The following is a 15162-nucleotide window of genomic DNA, read 5'->3' as shown; positions in this document are numbered from 1 at the left end:
GCTCAGATCACCGGTGCCATGGAGGGACCTGAACCTATAGAATAGTCTAACGTGGGTGGCCCTTACCAAAAATCTTTGAAGCTGAATTTCAGGAAGCACCCGTGGCCAGCTAACCTGCGACACCAACCCCACCACAGAAAATGATGGTGAGGTGAGAAACTGGGGCTACATGTCACAGAAATTCCCAACTGCAGTTAAGGAAAGCCTGGTGCTGGAGAACTTAATACAACTTTCCACTTTAAACAACTGTGACCTGCCTGCCACAGCAATTTCACCTGGGTAACTCCAGCATGTTCCAGCACCGCACTGCACTGAAGAATTAGACACCATCTTTACTGATCATGCCACCAAATCAGAAAAAGCTGCAGTAAAAGTGAAGCTGAGAAAATGAGGCCATATGAGCATGGGTGTTATTCCACCATTGTAAAAAACCAGGCAAGCTTAAAGTGCTATGTCGGTTCAAAGGTACATCTGCGGAGGCGCTGGTAGACACGAACACGATGATAAGCCTGATCTGCTCAGGAGAACACCAGCACAGTGGTGAAGAGCATGTAGAGACTGATGAAAGCTACACCTGAATGTAAAGTTTTGATGTTTCAGCTGCCCTAAACACCACTGTCAAACCCACTCTGTCTGGACTGAAATTAGTGGCAAGTCAGCACCGGCACTTATTCACAAATTTTGTAAGATAAACAAAAGAAAAATGTTGTTATTGTATACAACCCTAAATAACGTTATAATTAGCGCAAAAAGACGATAAATATCCATGAGTGGGGCTTGTAATGAGCTTTTAATGTAACTATGGTGATATTACATCATCACGTCCTCAGGTCATCACTTGACGTTGGTAAGATGGTGGACGTAGTACGTAGGGTTGTTTGTGTGCATACTGCACACTTCTGTACTGAAAGCGCCGCGCACTTCTTTACCGGCTGAGCGCTGCGTACTTCCTCCAATCTAGTACAGACTCTGTAAGTATGAGATTTCAGATGCAGCTTAACATCACCTCAGTGGGGGAGGGGTAATCAGTTCACTACAAACAACTCAACTTGTTGATAGCAGTTTACTTTAAAATCAGATCAATCAGTTCAAAACTACAACAGTCAACAGTTTGTAAAAAGTGTATACATGGGGTCCACCCTTCAGACAGCCATCTGTAATTTCAAAGTTTCGAGATTAAAAATTTTAATCAAACGATTTTTATTGGGCTGTTTGTGCCACAATGTGTCTCTGTGGTAATTTGCATTTCTTAAAAGTGCAGGAAGCAGAACGCTACTTATGTCACACAAGTGAACATAAGCACAACCGAAATCGATCATTTCTGATATCTTCCCTACACACTTGCTCCCTATGCCCTAGCATAGTACACTTAACATTCTTAAAGGGCCAGACAATATATTTGTAATGCACATTACATGACAGGTCAGACATTAGAAAACAACATTCTTTTTCTTACAATAACCTTTATTTTTTTAAAGAAAAAGTACAGTAGTTCTTATGTGAATTACAAGGGCAGGAAAAACTACGGCAGACACAAGTCAGAACAGGGGGCGCGGCGTAACATTTTTATTATTTTATCAGTTGAACTGATTAAAAAAGTTGATTTCGTAAAATTAAAATACGAGCCGTTTTTCAATTTCTGCTTGTTTGTTATTTGATTTTTGAACTTGAAATAAAATACGAATAACGCCCCGTGTTCCTGTTTTTTTAACTTTGGGATTTGAAGTGAAAAACGAATGACCAAAGGTACACGGACCTTAAATAGATCACGATGGACTGTATAAACGCTTTAACATAGTTAACGATGTGGGTTGACAGGATGTTATACGTGTTGCACAGGGGCGTAACTACAGCGGGGGCGGGGGTGTAGGTGGCAGGCGCACCAGGGCGCTGAGCACTGAGTATGAACTAGTCCCTAATAGGTGAGCTACATCACTGGTGTGGAAGTTTTTCGGATACAGAAGGTCAGACTCCAAACAAACGACTGTAAATACAATCACGACAAACAGTGGCAACATCACATTTACTTCAGCACCTAAAGCAAAAGCATCCGCGTGAGTACAAGGAGTGTCGGTCACTGCTAATTTTTAAATCATCAACCGTTATAGAGTATAAATCGAATTTTATTGAACAAACCTCCCATTGATAACAGTATATTCTTCAAAAAAAAAAAAAAATCACTGTTCCAAATTATTTTGCACAACAGAGTTTCAAAACATTTCATAGGTTGTAAAGAACTGAAAATGGTCATTTGTTGAATTGGCAGCATTCACTGAAATCAAAAGATATTTCAATCAAAAACATCCTAACAGACCAAGTTACAGTGTATCACGAAAGTGAGTACACCCCTCACATTTCTGCAAATATTTTATTACATCTTTTCATGGGACAACACTATAGAAATGAAACTTGGATATAACTTAGAGTAGTCAGTGTACAACTTGTATAGCAGTGTAGATTTACTGTCTTCTGAAAATAACTCAACACACAGCCATTAATGTGTAAATGGCTGGCAACATAAGTGAGTACACCCCACAGTGAACATGTCCAAATTGTGCCCAAAGTGTCAATATTTTGTGTGACCACCATTATTATCCAGCACTGCCTTAACCCTCCTGGGCATGGAGTTCACCAGAGCTGCACAGGTTGCTACTGGAATCCTCTTCCACTCCTCCATGATGACATCACGGAGCTGGTGGATGTTAGACACCTTGAACTCCTCCACCTTCCACTTGAGGATGCGCCACAGGTGCTCAATTGGGTTTAGTCCATCACCTTTACCTTCAGCTTCCTCAGCAAGGCAGTTGTCATCTTGGAGGTTGTGTTTGGGGTCGTTATCCTGTTGGAAAACTGCCATGAGGCCCAGTTTTCGAAGGGAGGGGATCATGCTCTGTTTCAGAATGTCACAGTACATGTTGGAATTCATGTTTCCCTCAATGAACTGCAGCTCCCCAGTGCCAGCAACACTCATGCAGCCCAAGACCATGATGCTACCACCACCATGCTTGACTGTAGGCAAGATACAGTTGTCTTGGTACTTCTCACCAGGGCGCCGCCACACATGCTGGACACCATCTGAGCCAAACAAGTTTATCTTGGTCTCGTCAGACCACAGGGCATTCCAGTAATCCATGTTCTTGGACTGCTTGTCTTCAGCAAACTGTTTGCGGGCTTTCTTGTGCGTCAGCTTCCTTCTGGGATGACGACCATGCAGACCGAGTTGATGCAGTGTGCGGCGTATGGTCTGAGCACTGACAGGCTGACCTCCCACGTCTTCAACCTCTGCAGCAATGCTGGCAGCACTCATGTGTCTATTTTTTAAAGCCAACCTCTGGATATGACGCCGAACACGTGGACTCAACTTCTTTGGTCGACCCTGGCGAAGCCTGTTCCGAGTGGAACCTGTCCTGGAAAACCGCTGTATGACCTTGGTCACCATGCTGTAGCTCAGTTTCAGGGTGTTAGCAATCTTCTTATAGCCCAGGTCATCTTTGTGGAGAGCAACAATTCTATTTCTCACATCCTCAGAGAGTTCTTTGCCATGAGGTGCCATGTTGAATATCCAGTGGCCAGTATGAGAGAATTGTACCCAAAACACCAAATTTAACAGCCCTGCTCCCCATTTACACCTGGGACCTTGACACATGACACCAGGGAGGGACAACGACACATTTGGGCACAATTTGGACATGTTCACTGTGGGGTGTACTCACTTATGTTGCCAGCTATTTAGACATTAATGGCTGTGTGTTGAGTTATTTTCAGAAGACTGCTATACAAGTTGTACACTGACTACTCTAAGTGATATCCAAGTTTCATGTCTATAGTGTTGTCCCATGAAAAGATGTAATGAAATATTTGCAGAAATGTGAGGGGTGTACTCACTTTTGTGATACACTGTACATGTTAACACAGGACCCCTTCTTTCATATCACCTTCACAATTCTTGCATCCATTGAACTTGTGAGTTTTTGGAGAGTTTCTGCTTGAGTTTCTTTGCAGGATGTCAGAATAGCCTCCAAGAGCTGCTGTTTTGATGTGAACTGCCTCCCACCATAATAGATCTTTTGCTTGAGGATACTCCAAAGGTTCTCAATAGGGTTAAGGTCAGGGAGGATGGTGGCCACACCACAAGTTTCTCTCATTTTATGCCCATAGCAGCCAATGACACAGAGGTAATCTTTGCAGCACCAGATTTGTCATGCATGAAGATGATTTTGCTGCAGAAAGGCACGATTGTTCTTTTTGTACCAGTGGTCAGTCAGAAACTCTATATACTTTGCCAAGGTAATTTTCACACCTTCAGGAACCCGAAGGCCCAAAACATAACTCCTTCACCTCCTTGCTGACATCGCAGCCTTGTTGGGACATGGTGACCATCCACTAATCCATCCATCTGGACCATCCAGGGTTGCACGGTACTCATCATGTATGTCTGGGCCCACTGCAACCGTTTCTGCTTGTGAGCACTGGTAAGGGGTGGCCGAATAGTAGGTTTATGCACAATTGCAAGCCTCTGGAGGATCCTACACCTTGAGGTTCGCTGGACTCCAGAGGCACCAGCAGCTTCAAATACCTGTTTGCTGGTTTGTAATGGCATTTTAGCAGCTGCTCTCTTAATCCGATGAACTTGTCTGGCAGAAACCTTCCTCATTCTGCCTTTATCTGCACGAACCCATCTGTGCTCTGAATCAGCCACTAATCTCTTCACAGTACGAAGATCAGGCTTAAGTTTTCGTGAAATATCAAATGTTTTCATACCTTGTCCAAGGCATTGCACTATTTGATGCTTTTCGGCAGCAGAGAGATCCTTTTTCTTTCCCATGTTGCTTGAAACCTGTGGCCTGCTTGATAATGTGGAACGTCCTTCTTAAGTAGTTTTCCTTTAAATGGCAAACTAATTATCACAGGTGTCTAAGATTGATTTCAGTGATCCAAAGAGCCATGAGACACAATACCATCCATGAGTTAAATTGAGAAACAAAAAATGTAATCTTTATGACACTTAAATCCAATTTGCATAATAATTAGGAATGCGGTGTACTTTAAGTTTACATTATATCGTACATTTATATGGGAATATGAGTTTTTTAACCATATCACCCAGCCCTACTGGAAGTGATGCTTAATTTAATGGACATTTAGTAACATTTGTACCTTAAATTTCCTGAGTGTCTGCAAAACAAGTGTGTTCTTATGTATCCCGAGTGAATATCATTATCGCTAAGATATCATGATATTTTTTAAAGGCCATATCGCCCACCCCTAGTGTTGTGTGCATACTGCACACTTCTGTACTGAAAGCGCTGCGTACTTCCTCCAATCTAGTACAGACTCTGTCAGTATGCGATTCTGGATGCAGCTAATGTCTCTCCAGTGTGAATGCGCTGGTGTGTTTTGAGAGCACTCTGTTGATTAAAGCTCTTTCCACAATGTGAGCACTGATATGGTTTCTCTCCAGTGTGAATGCGCTGGTGTGTTTTGAGAGCACTTTGTTGATTAAAGCTCTTTCCACAATGTGAGCACTGATACGGTTTCTCTCCAGTGTGAATGCGCTGGTGTGTTTTGAAAGCACTCTGTTGATTAAAACTCTTCCCACAATGTGAGCACTGATACGGTTTCTCTCCAGTGTGAATGCGCTGGTGGATTTTGAAATGACTCTGTTGATTAAAACTCTTCCCACACTGTGAGCACTGATACGGTTTCTCTCCAGTGTGAATGCGCTGGTGGATTTTGAGATGACTCAGTTGAATAAAACTCTTCCCACACTGTGAGCACTGATACGGTTTCTCTCCAGTGTGAATGCGCTGGTGTATTTTAACCTCACTCTTTGTATTAAAACTCTTTCCACACTGTGAGCACTGATATGGTTTCTCTCCGGTGTGAATGCGCTGGTGTGTTATGAGATCATTATTTGTATTAAAACCCCTACCACATTGTGAGCACTGATACGGTTTCTCTCCAGTGTGAATGCGCTGGTGGATTTTGATATGACTCTGTTGATTAAAACTTTTTCCACACTGTGAGCACTGATACGGTTTCTCTCCAGTGTGAATGTGCTGGTGTTTTTTCAGATCACTCTTTGTATTAAAACCCTTCCCACACTGTGAGCACTGATACGGTTTCTCTCCACTGTGAATGCGCTGGTGTGTTTTGAGATGACCCTGTTGATTAAAACTCTTTCCACACTGTGAGCACTGATACGGTTTCTGTCCACTGTGAATGCGCTGGTGTATTTTGAGCTCACTCTTTGTATTAAAACTCTTTCCACACTGTGAGCACCGATATGGTTTCTCTCCAGTGTGAATGCGCTGGTGTATTTTGAGCTTACTCTGTGCATTAAAACGCTTCCCACACTGTGAGCAGAAATACGGTTTTTCTCCAGTGTGAATGCGCTGGTGTTTTTTTAGATCACTCTGTGTAATAAAACTCTTTCCACACTGTGAGCACTGATACGGTTTCTCTCCAGTGTGAATGCGCTGGTGTGTTTTGAAAGCACTCTGTTGATTAAAACTCTTCCCACAATGTGAGCACTGATACGGTTTCTCTCCAGTGTGAATGCGCTGGTGGATTTTGAAATGACTCTGTTGATTAAAACTCTTCCCACACTGTGAGCACTGATACGGTTTCTCTCCAGTGTGAATGCGCTGGTGGATTTTGAGATGACTCAGTTGAATAAAACTCTTCCCACACTGTGAGCACTGATACGGTTTCTCTCCAGTGTGAATGCGCTGGTGTATTTTAACCTCACTCTTTGTATTAAAACTCTTTCCACACTGTGAGCACTGATATGGTTTCTCTCCGGTGTGAATGCGCTGGTGTGTTATGAGATCATTATTTGTATTAAAACCCCTACCACATTGTGAGCACTGATACGGTTTCTCTCCAGTGTGAATGCGCTGGTGGATTTTGATATGACTCTGTTGATTAAAACTTTTTCCACACTGTGAGCACTGATACGGTTTCTCTCCAGTGTGAATGTGCTGGTGTTTTTTCAGATCACTCTTTGTATTAAAACCCTTCCCACACTGTGAGCACTGATACGGTTTCTCTCCACTGTGAATGCGCTGGTGTGTTTTGAGATGACCCTGTTGATTAAAACTCTTTCCACACTGTGAGCACTGATACGGTTTCTGTCCACTGTGAATGCGCTGGTGTATTTTGAGCTCACTCTTTGTATTAAAACTCTTTCCACACTGTGAGCACCGATATGGTTTCTCTCCAGTGTGAATGCGCTGGTGTATTTTGAGCTTACTCTGTGCATTAAAACGCTTCCCACACTGTGAGCAGAAATACGGTTTTTCTCCAGTGTGAATGCGCTGGTGTTTTTTTAGATCACTCTGTGTAATAAAACTCTTTCCACACTGTGAGCACTGATACGGTTTCTCTCCAGTGTGAATGCGCTGGTGTATTTTGAGAAAACTCAGGAACCTGAAGCTCTTCCCACACTGTGAGCAGACGTTTCCTTCTTCCTGTGTGGGACTGAGAGAGGTGTTAATGCTGACAGTACCAGAGGACGTTTGCTGATTACTGGAGCTTCTGGTGGGCGTCAGATACTCATGTTCAGTCTTAATCTTCACCAGAGTCTCATATTTATCATGGTTGCAGCTCTTGATGTGATTGTGGAGCTGATTTTGGATTGTAGAGGAACGTGGACACGAGGAGCAGCAGAAATCCTTGTTCAGTTCTGAAGCAGAAAATAATCAAATACATTTATAACATTATAAATAATCAAACACATTTATAACATTATAAATAATCAAATACATTTATAACATTATAAATAATCAATACATTTATAACATTATAAATAATAAATACATTTATAACATTATAAATAATAAATACTGTTAGTAATTGTTAAACTGAGATCTGATGCTAAAGTCCTGTAACGTGATTCATCCTGCATTCATCATTTCCTGCTCACACTGATCTGCATGAGCACAATACAAGCTTTCACTGTATGATGCTTCATCCCAGGTTCCTCTGATTCTATTCAATCCAAATCTTAATTTACTCAAGATAAAAAATATCTTACTGAGTTCATCTTTATCTTCAGCTTCTTCCTTCTTTACAGGCTTCATCTGGAAACCTCCACACTGTTGCTCCTCTGGGGTGAGGTGTTCCTCAGAGGTGACGTGTTCCACAGGGATTAAAGATCCTTCACCTGAAATTCATCAATATGTGAAGAAGAAACTCAACAACTGGAGGAAACTGAAGGTTGTGGGTTTAGTTACCACAAATAAATACTACTTAGATTTAATCCAGACTGGAAGTATCAGCACTTCTCCACAGGACAGTACGGTAAAGTACAGGTTCTAATCCCACTATCCACATTCTCTTATTATTTCTACTATACTAACCACACTGTACTGTACTAACATGGCAAATTGCTCCACATTTACTTACAGAAGTAACTTCCATCTTCTTCCTCCTCCTTCTTTATTAGTTTCTCTTGGAATCCTTCATTTTGTAGATCTATGGGGGTGACGTGTCCCTCTTCTGCTGACTGCATTATTAAAAGATCTGACAGACAGACAGACAGATAGACAAATGTACTTTATTCCCTATTAAAGAGAAATCCAGGAATACTCTTTCAGACTGTTTTAACTGTTTATTTTTAATGCTGTGAGGCTGTAAACAGAGTGAAAATGTTGAAACTATTGTGGGACTGAGCAGCATCAGACAGAAAAGACTTCTAATAGAACATTTTGGGTTGGTTTCACAGACAGGGATTAAGCCTAGTCCTAGACTACACAGCATTTTGAATGGAGATTCTCTATTTAAAGCTAAATGTAGTCCTGGACTATAAGCCTTAATCCCTGTCTGGGAAACAACCCTTTGAGTTTGGTGGAAGTGGTTTTGTGGCCCAAAGTGAAATGATGAAGTCTGATGTTCTTTACATCTAGTTTCTCATCCACTCCCAATAACAGTGCTGTACTAATACTTTTAACTTTTACTATAAACCTGTAAAACAACCTGTAAACAAAGCTACAAGAACTCGCTGTTTCTATCAAACATTACACACTGTAAACAAAGCTGAAAATGTGACGCGTTTATATCAAAATGTTAGATTTAATAATGAATAAACTCTGAATCCGTTACAATCCACTGATTCATCGGTTCAATGAATCGGTTCATCAGTACTGAATCATGTGTGATGCTAACAGTTAGCGGAGCAGCTAATAGTTTGTTTGTTTAAATAAAACTGGAGTTAAAGCTCCTCAAATCCTCACAGTGATGTTTTATTATAAACTCTAGTTTTATTATTAATTAGAATGTGGTTATAATGAAATATAAGGGTTATAATTAAATACATATTTTACTTACAGATGAGGCTCTACAGTACAAACACAGCAGCTTCTTGTTCTTCTTATGATGTTTAATGGCGGTTGGCAGAACAACTTAAGACGCACCAGCGCCACCAACTGGACTGGAGTTGAACAGCAGCTTAGCAGTAAAACATCTCCATTAGCCCTGTATCTCTCAGCTACAGTGTTGGGGGGAACGGGGTACAGTCACGTGATTACTTTTTATCTCTAACGAAGTAATGTAACGCGTTACAGTTACATATTTGTAATGACATTACAGTTACTGTGATGAGTCGTTTCTGAACGAACCGATTCTATTGAACGACACTTTTGAAATGAAATAAGGGAACAGAGTCGCTCCTCTAGTATAAGGATGAATAATTAATGAATAAACTTGTTTAATGATGTTAAATCTGATTGGTTCATGGCGTGTATGTTTTAAAGCAGAAACAAACACAGGCACATCTCTGTACAAGAGAGGATTTTTCTGAAACTAAATAAATAAAGTAAATAAATGGAATTTGTTTGTAGATGTGATTCCAGTATACAGTATTTGTTTGGGTTTTAGAATGTAACGTGAAAGTAAAGTAATGAGGAACGAGATGACATGTTCCAGGATGTAATGAGTAAAGTAATCCCATTACAATTTTAGTTAAGTAATAAGTAATGAGTAATGGATTACTTTTTTGAGTAACTACCCCAACACTGCTCAGGTAGCTTTAGAGAGGACTACAGTCAGTCCTAGACGTTCTTCTAAGCAGTTTCTCTAATGTCATGTTTTGTTTTCCAACACATTCACACCAGTAGAAGCTTAAACATAACACTACAAACCAACTAGTCTATAAGCACAAGAGGATTCACCTTTGTAGACGGCGCTGTTTATGGTTTTACACTTTAAAATATGAGGAGTTTTTTTATTACAACAAACACCACGGCAACAATTAATAATTATAAAAATAAAATAATAATAATAAAGTCACAAATCTGTGCTTAAGCAACAAGCTGTAATTTATTTCTAGCACCACTAGATGGAGAAGATGCATTTGGTACAAAAACACCACAACAAATCATCTGGATTCAACCTTTTCTTCACTAGGATTTATATGAACTGGGTTTTATGCACTAGAAGATGGTGGGATTATTAAACGTAAATATGAGTATTTCTTTTAACAAAGGAGTTTAGCTACCACTAATTCATACCTGTCAAGTTTTGGATTTAAAAATAAGGGACATTTTCCGCCGCGCGCTTCGAGCCGTCCCACCAGCCCAACCGAGGTTCAGTATCCCTTACATTTTAAGACAGGTTTACAAGAAATCTAAAATAACCACCTGTGAACCACTTACAAACTACAATTAGATGATCAGAATCTGATAGGCCTACCTTTGTTGACACTGAAATGCTGTGGACATTCCTACATATGTAATTCTTATAATACAGCCTAAATGAAAACACAGTTACAAACCTTACAGAATGCATAACTCTGCCCCATCCTGCTCCTCTTTAGAAAGGTAAATTCGATGTCCCATTTAGATATTTGCATGCAGTCTTTACTTTTTTGGCAGGAATGCCCTCTCTCTCCTTGCATCCATCCATCTCTCCCTGTTCCAGGTTTGTTCCCGCTGTCTGCACTGACCTCGTGAGAACTGCCACTTGCAGCAGTCTGGGTGGCAGTTCTCGCGAGGTTAGTGACATTTCAGTTTGGAGAGGCACAGGAATGTTTTTTAAATTATAATTGTAGTATTGTGTAAAGGAAACATAAAAATACTTACCTGTAATGGGGAGCTGAACCTGTGGCAGGCACTGTTACCTTTTGTTATTGTTGTGGTGCGGTTAAAGCAGGGTCAGAAGAAAGTTACCATTCTGAGAGTTTGCACATGACTTTATTGCTTATCTGAGATTTGTTGGTTAATAATAAAGACACTTAAATATATTATATTTGGATGTGATGATTGAAGATACCACAATAAAATAATACGGGAAATTTACGGGAAAATACTAATACGCGAGGACGGCGGGAAAGAGGGGTAAAATACGGTAGTTTCCCGGCCGAAACGGGAGACTTGACAGGTATGCTAGTTTGGTCTATAGATAAACACAAAGAACAAAGACTCATGATGATAGAACAATGCAACACTGTTCAGTCCACAGCCTTCCATTCACACCTTCTCATGTACATTCTGGTGGAGGACGGTTCATTATTTGCTAAGTGGAAATCATCTAAAGACTAGAATTTTGGAGTGTAGATCTAGAAGTGTTAAAGTAAGAGGCTATTCATTTATGAAAACTTAGCATTCATAATATGAAGAATTTATGCAAACACCATAAAGACCAGGGTAAAATTCTTCCACTTGAAAGTAAAAGTTGTTCTGTGTTTATTAAAGTAGATTAAACTTGAATAATGAATAAAAACAGATTCAGATCTGAGGTTGGTACATTACACCACATTACATTTAAAGATTAATGATCATATTCATACCATCATGTACATTTGATAATTGAAGTAGAACAGTTCTAGTGTATATTAGTAGAAAAGAAAGTACACATAGCTTTTTCTGTACATGCAGTAGTGGAGTATCATTTTATTTTCTCCTCTGAATGCGATGGTGTTTTTCAAGACGACTCCAGTCACAAAAACTATTAAAAATGCTGCTTCCAGTAAAACTTCATCCGCACTTTAAGCAGCAATATGGGTCATCCTCTTATGTGAATGCGCTGGTGTGGTGTACTTAAAGGATATTCCTTTCACTAAAGTTCTTTTCAGACAGTAAACAGTGATACGACCTCTCTCCTGTGTGAATGTTCTGGTGTTGTTGGAGAACATAATGTGCAATAAAATACTTCCCACACTCTTAACAGTGATGTAGTTTCTCTATGTGAATACGCTGATGCCGTTTGAGATTATTTTCATGAGCAAAAATCTTTCCACACTCTTAACAGTGATGAAGTTTTTCTATGTGAATACGCTGATGCCGTTTGAGATTATTTTCATGAGCAAAATACTTCCCACACTCTTAACAGTGATGTAGTTTCTCTATGTGAATACGCTGATGCTGTTTGAGATTATTTTCATGAGCAAAAAACTTCCCACACTCTTAACAGTGATGTAGTTTCTCTATGTGAATACGCTGATGCCGTTTGAGATTATTTTCATGAGCAAAAATCTTTCCACACTCTGAGCAGTGATACGGCTTCTCTCCTGTGTGAATACGCTGGTGTACTGTAAGGACGCTACTTTGAGTAAAACTCTTTCCACACTCTAAGCAGTGATACGGTTTCTCTCCTGTGTGAATGCGCTGGTGTACTTTAAGGGCACTACTTTGAGTAAAACTTTTTCCACACTCAGTGAAGTTATACGGTTTCTCTCCTGTGTGAATACGCTGGTGGTTTTGAAGGGTACTATGTTCAGCAAAACTCTTTCCACACTCAGTGCAGTTATATGGTTTCTCTCCTGTGTGAATACGCTGGTGTTTTTGAAGGGTACCATGTTCAGCAAAACTCTTTCCACACTCTGAGCAGTAATATGGTTTCTCTCCTGTGTGAATACGCTGGTGTTTTTGAAGGTTATTCTGTTGAGCAAAACTCTTTCCACACTCTAAGCAGTGATACGGCTTCTCTCCAGTGTGAACACGCTGGTGTACTTTAAGGTCACTTCTTTGAATAAAACCCTTTCCACACTCTGAGCAGTGATAGGGCTTCTCTCCAGTGTGAACACGCTGGTGTACTTTAAGGTCACAACTTTGAATGAAACTCTTTCCACACTCTGAGCAGTGATGTGGCTTTTCTCCAGTGTGAATACGCTGGTGTACTTTAAGAGCATTACTGTAAGAAAAACTCCTCCCACACTCTGAGCAGTAATACGGTTTCTCTCCTGTGTGAATACGCTGGTGTGATTTAAGGTTACTGCTTTGAGTAAAACTCTTTTCACAGTCCGAGCACTGAAATGGCTTCTCTCCTGTGTGAATGTGCTGGTGTCTTTGGAGCGTACTCTGACGAGAAAAACTGCTTCCACACTCTGAGCACTGAAATGGCTTCTCTCCTGTGTGAATGCGCTGGTGTTTTTGAAGGGTACCCTGTTGAGCAAAACTCTTTCCACACTCTGAGCAGTTATATGGTTTCTCTCCTGTGTGAACACGCTGGTGTTGTTGGAGATTACTCTGCTTAGTAAAACTCTTCCCACACTCTGAGCAGTGATGAAAGTTCTTCATGTTTATGCTTTGATAAGACTGTAGAAACTGTTTCCTTGGAAAGCAACAGAAACGAAGTCAATTAATTAGAATTACTTTTACTACATTAATACCACAATAATATTAAACTCATCATCTAGTAATAAAAACATTAAATTCACTTCATGTCTAAGTGAGAATCTGAATTCAAAGAACATCAGGATAAAATACTTATAAATACTGCAGATATTAATAATTAAATAACTATAAATAACTTGATATAAATAAAGATATAAGAGATCTGACTTTCTCAACATCAGTCCTGCACCAAGCAAATCTAATCCAGTTCATGACAGGACTAATAATTAGCTCACAAGTGTAAATCTTTGGTGTGCTGGGAGTAAAAAAAGCTTCATAAATCACCACAATTATGAGCATAAAGCTATTTTAAACAGTCTGAATATATTAACCTGATAATATTAAATAACATAATAAAATAAAAACAACAACAAATGCAACATAAATGTAAAAGAAACAAACAAGAAAACCCTTTACCTTCCTGTTAGAATCCTAGCAGCCACTTTAACAAAGCTGGTGTCTCCAGCAGGTCGTTTCTAATGAAGAACGTGCAGAAGATCCTTCTTACCAGGTGACTCAGCTACAAGTCTAGAGTTTAGTCCTTAAATAGAGCTGAGGACAAAGACCCAAGACCAGTTAAAAACTCTGCATTGGTCAATCATCAGCCAACTATTCACACCTTCTTGTGTGAAGTACTAGCTCATTATCTATGGAACATCTGCAAATGAACTAGATGCAGCCACAAAGCATGATGGGTGAAGTCAAACTACACCTATTTATCTCAGCAGAGAAGTTATTTACATTTAATCCTAAACACAAACAAGGAATTGAAAGGCTATTCTGTAAAGTGAAATGACATGAACTTAGATAAAGCTTTTATGATAAGAATCTAAGTCATGTAAAATGCTGTATGTATATTTGTGTGAATTAGTTTCTACTGTATATGAGGAACAATAAGAAAACTATAAGAGGAAACACCCACCTATAGATTTATCTGTATTTATGGTGTAGAAATATTTACTGTGCACTTGTGTGTCTGTGAACTGTTTGATTTACTTCTGCGGTCAAGCCTCCACTTCAAAATGCTCAGTCAAATCAGCTCCCACATTGTTTGTGAAGATGTGCGTATACTAAACATTACGGTAAAAGCGCCTGGCGGAACTATTTAGGATAGAATTTCAGGGTTTAAGATAAAAGGTTTGGTAACAACTGGACATTATGATTTGACCTTAATTTAAAGTCAACTAAAATATAATCTAAGCTCATTCCCGTTTTCATTTAGATTGTTATTAAATGGAATAATCTTGATAACATGAATTGTTATTGTTATCAAAATGAATTCTCTTGTTTTCACAGAACAATTCCACTTTATAATGATAGTACACAACATGTAGGTTACAATATCAAGCCATTCTGATGTATCATTTCTAAATAAATTGTAGAGATGTGACAATATAAAAGGCCTAAACTATAAAGTCTAAGTGTACCAAAAAACAGTGTTTAAATATGCATAAAACTTTTAGCATAGACCATGTGATCAGTACCATAAAACATGGTGTAAATTAACCTGGGTGTAAATAGAATTTACACCAGGGTGCAAACTGTGTGC

General features: G+C 39.6%; 1 protein-coding gene across 1 annotated transcript in view; it reads right to left on the bottom strand.

Moving 5' to 3' along the window:
* Nucleotides 1-5123: 5123 nt before the first annotated feature.
* The window catches only part of LOC134326293 (zinc finger protein 271-like), an 88946-nt gene continuing 78907 nt past the window's right edge, over nt 5124-15162 (bottom strand). The window contains exons 4-5 of the mRNA XM_063008453.1: nt 12443-13408; nt 5124-7240 (exon numbers count right to left, since the gene is read on the bottom strand). Of these exons, the coding sequence (XP_062864523.1) occupies nt 5340-7240; nt 12443-13408 (2867 nt within the window). The 3' untranslated portion in view covers nt 5124-5339. The remainder of the gene's footprint in view (nt 7241-12442; nt 13409-15162) is intronic.

The sequence above is a fragment of the Trichomycterus rosablanca genome, chromosome 14 (assembly GCF_030014385.1).
Source record: "Trichomycterus rosablanca isolate fTriRos1 chromosome 14, fTriRos1.hap1, whole genome shotgun sequence".
Classification (NCBI taxonomy): domain Eukaryota; kingdom Metazoa; phylum Chordata; class Actinopteri; order Siluriformes; family Trichomycteridae; genus Trichomycterus; species Trichomycterus rosablanca.
This window is presented reverse-complemented; position numbering and strand designations above follow the sequence as displayed.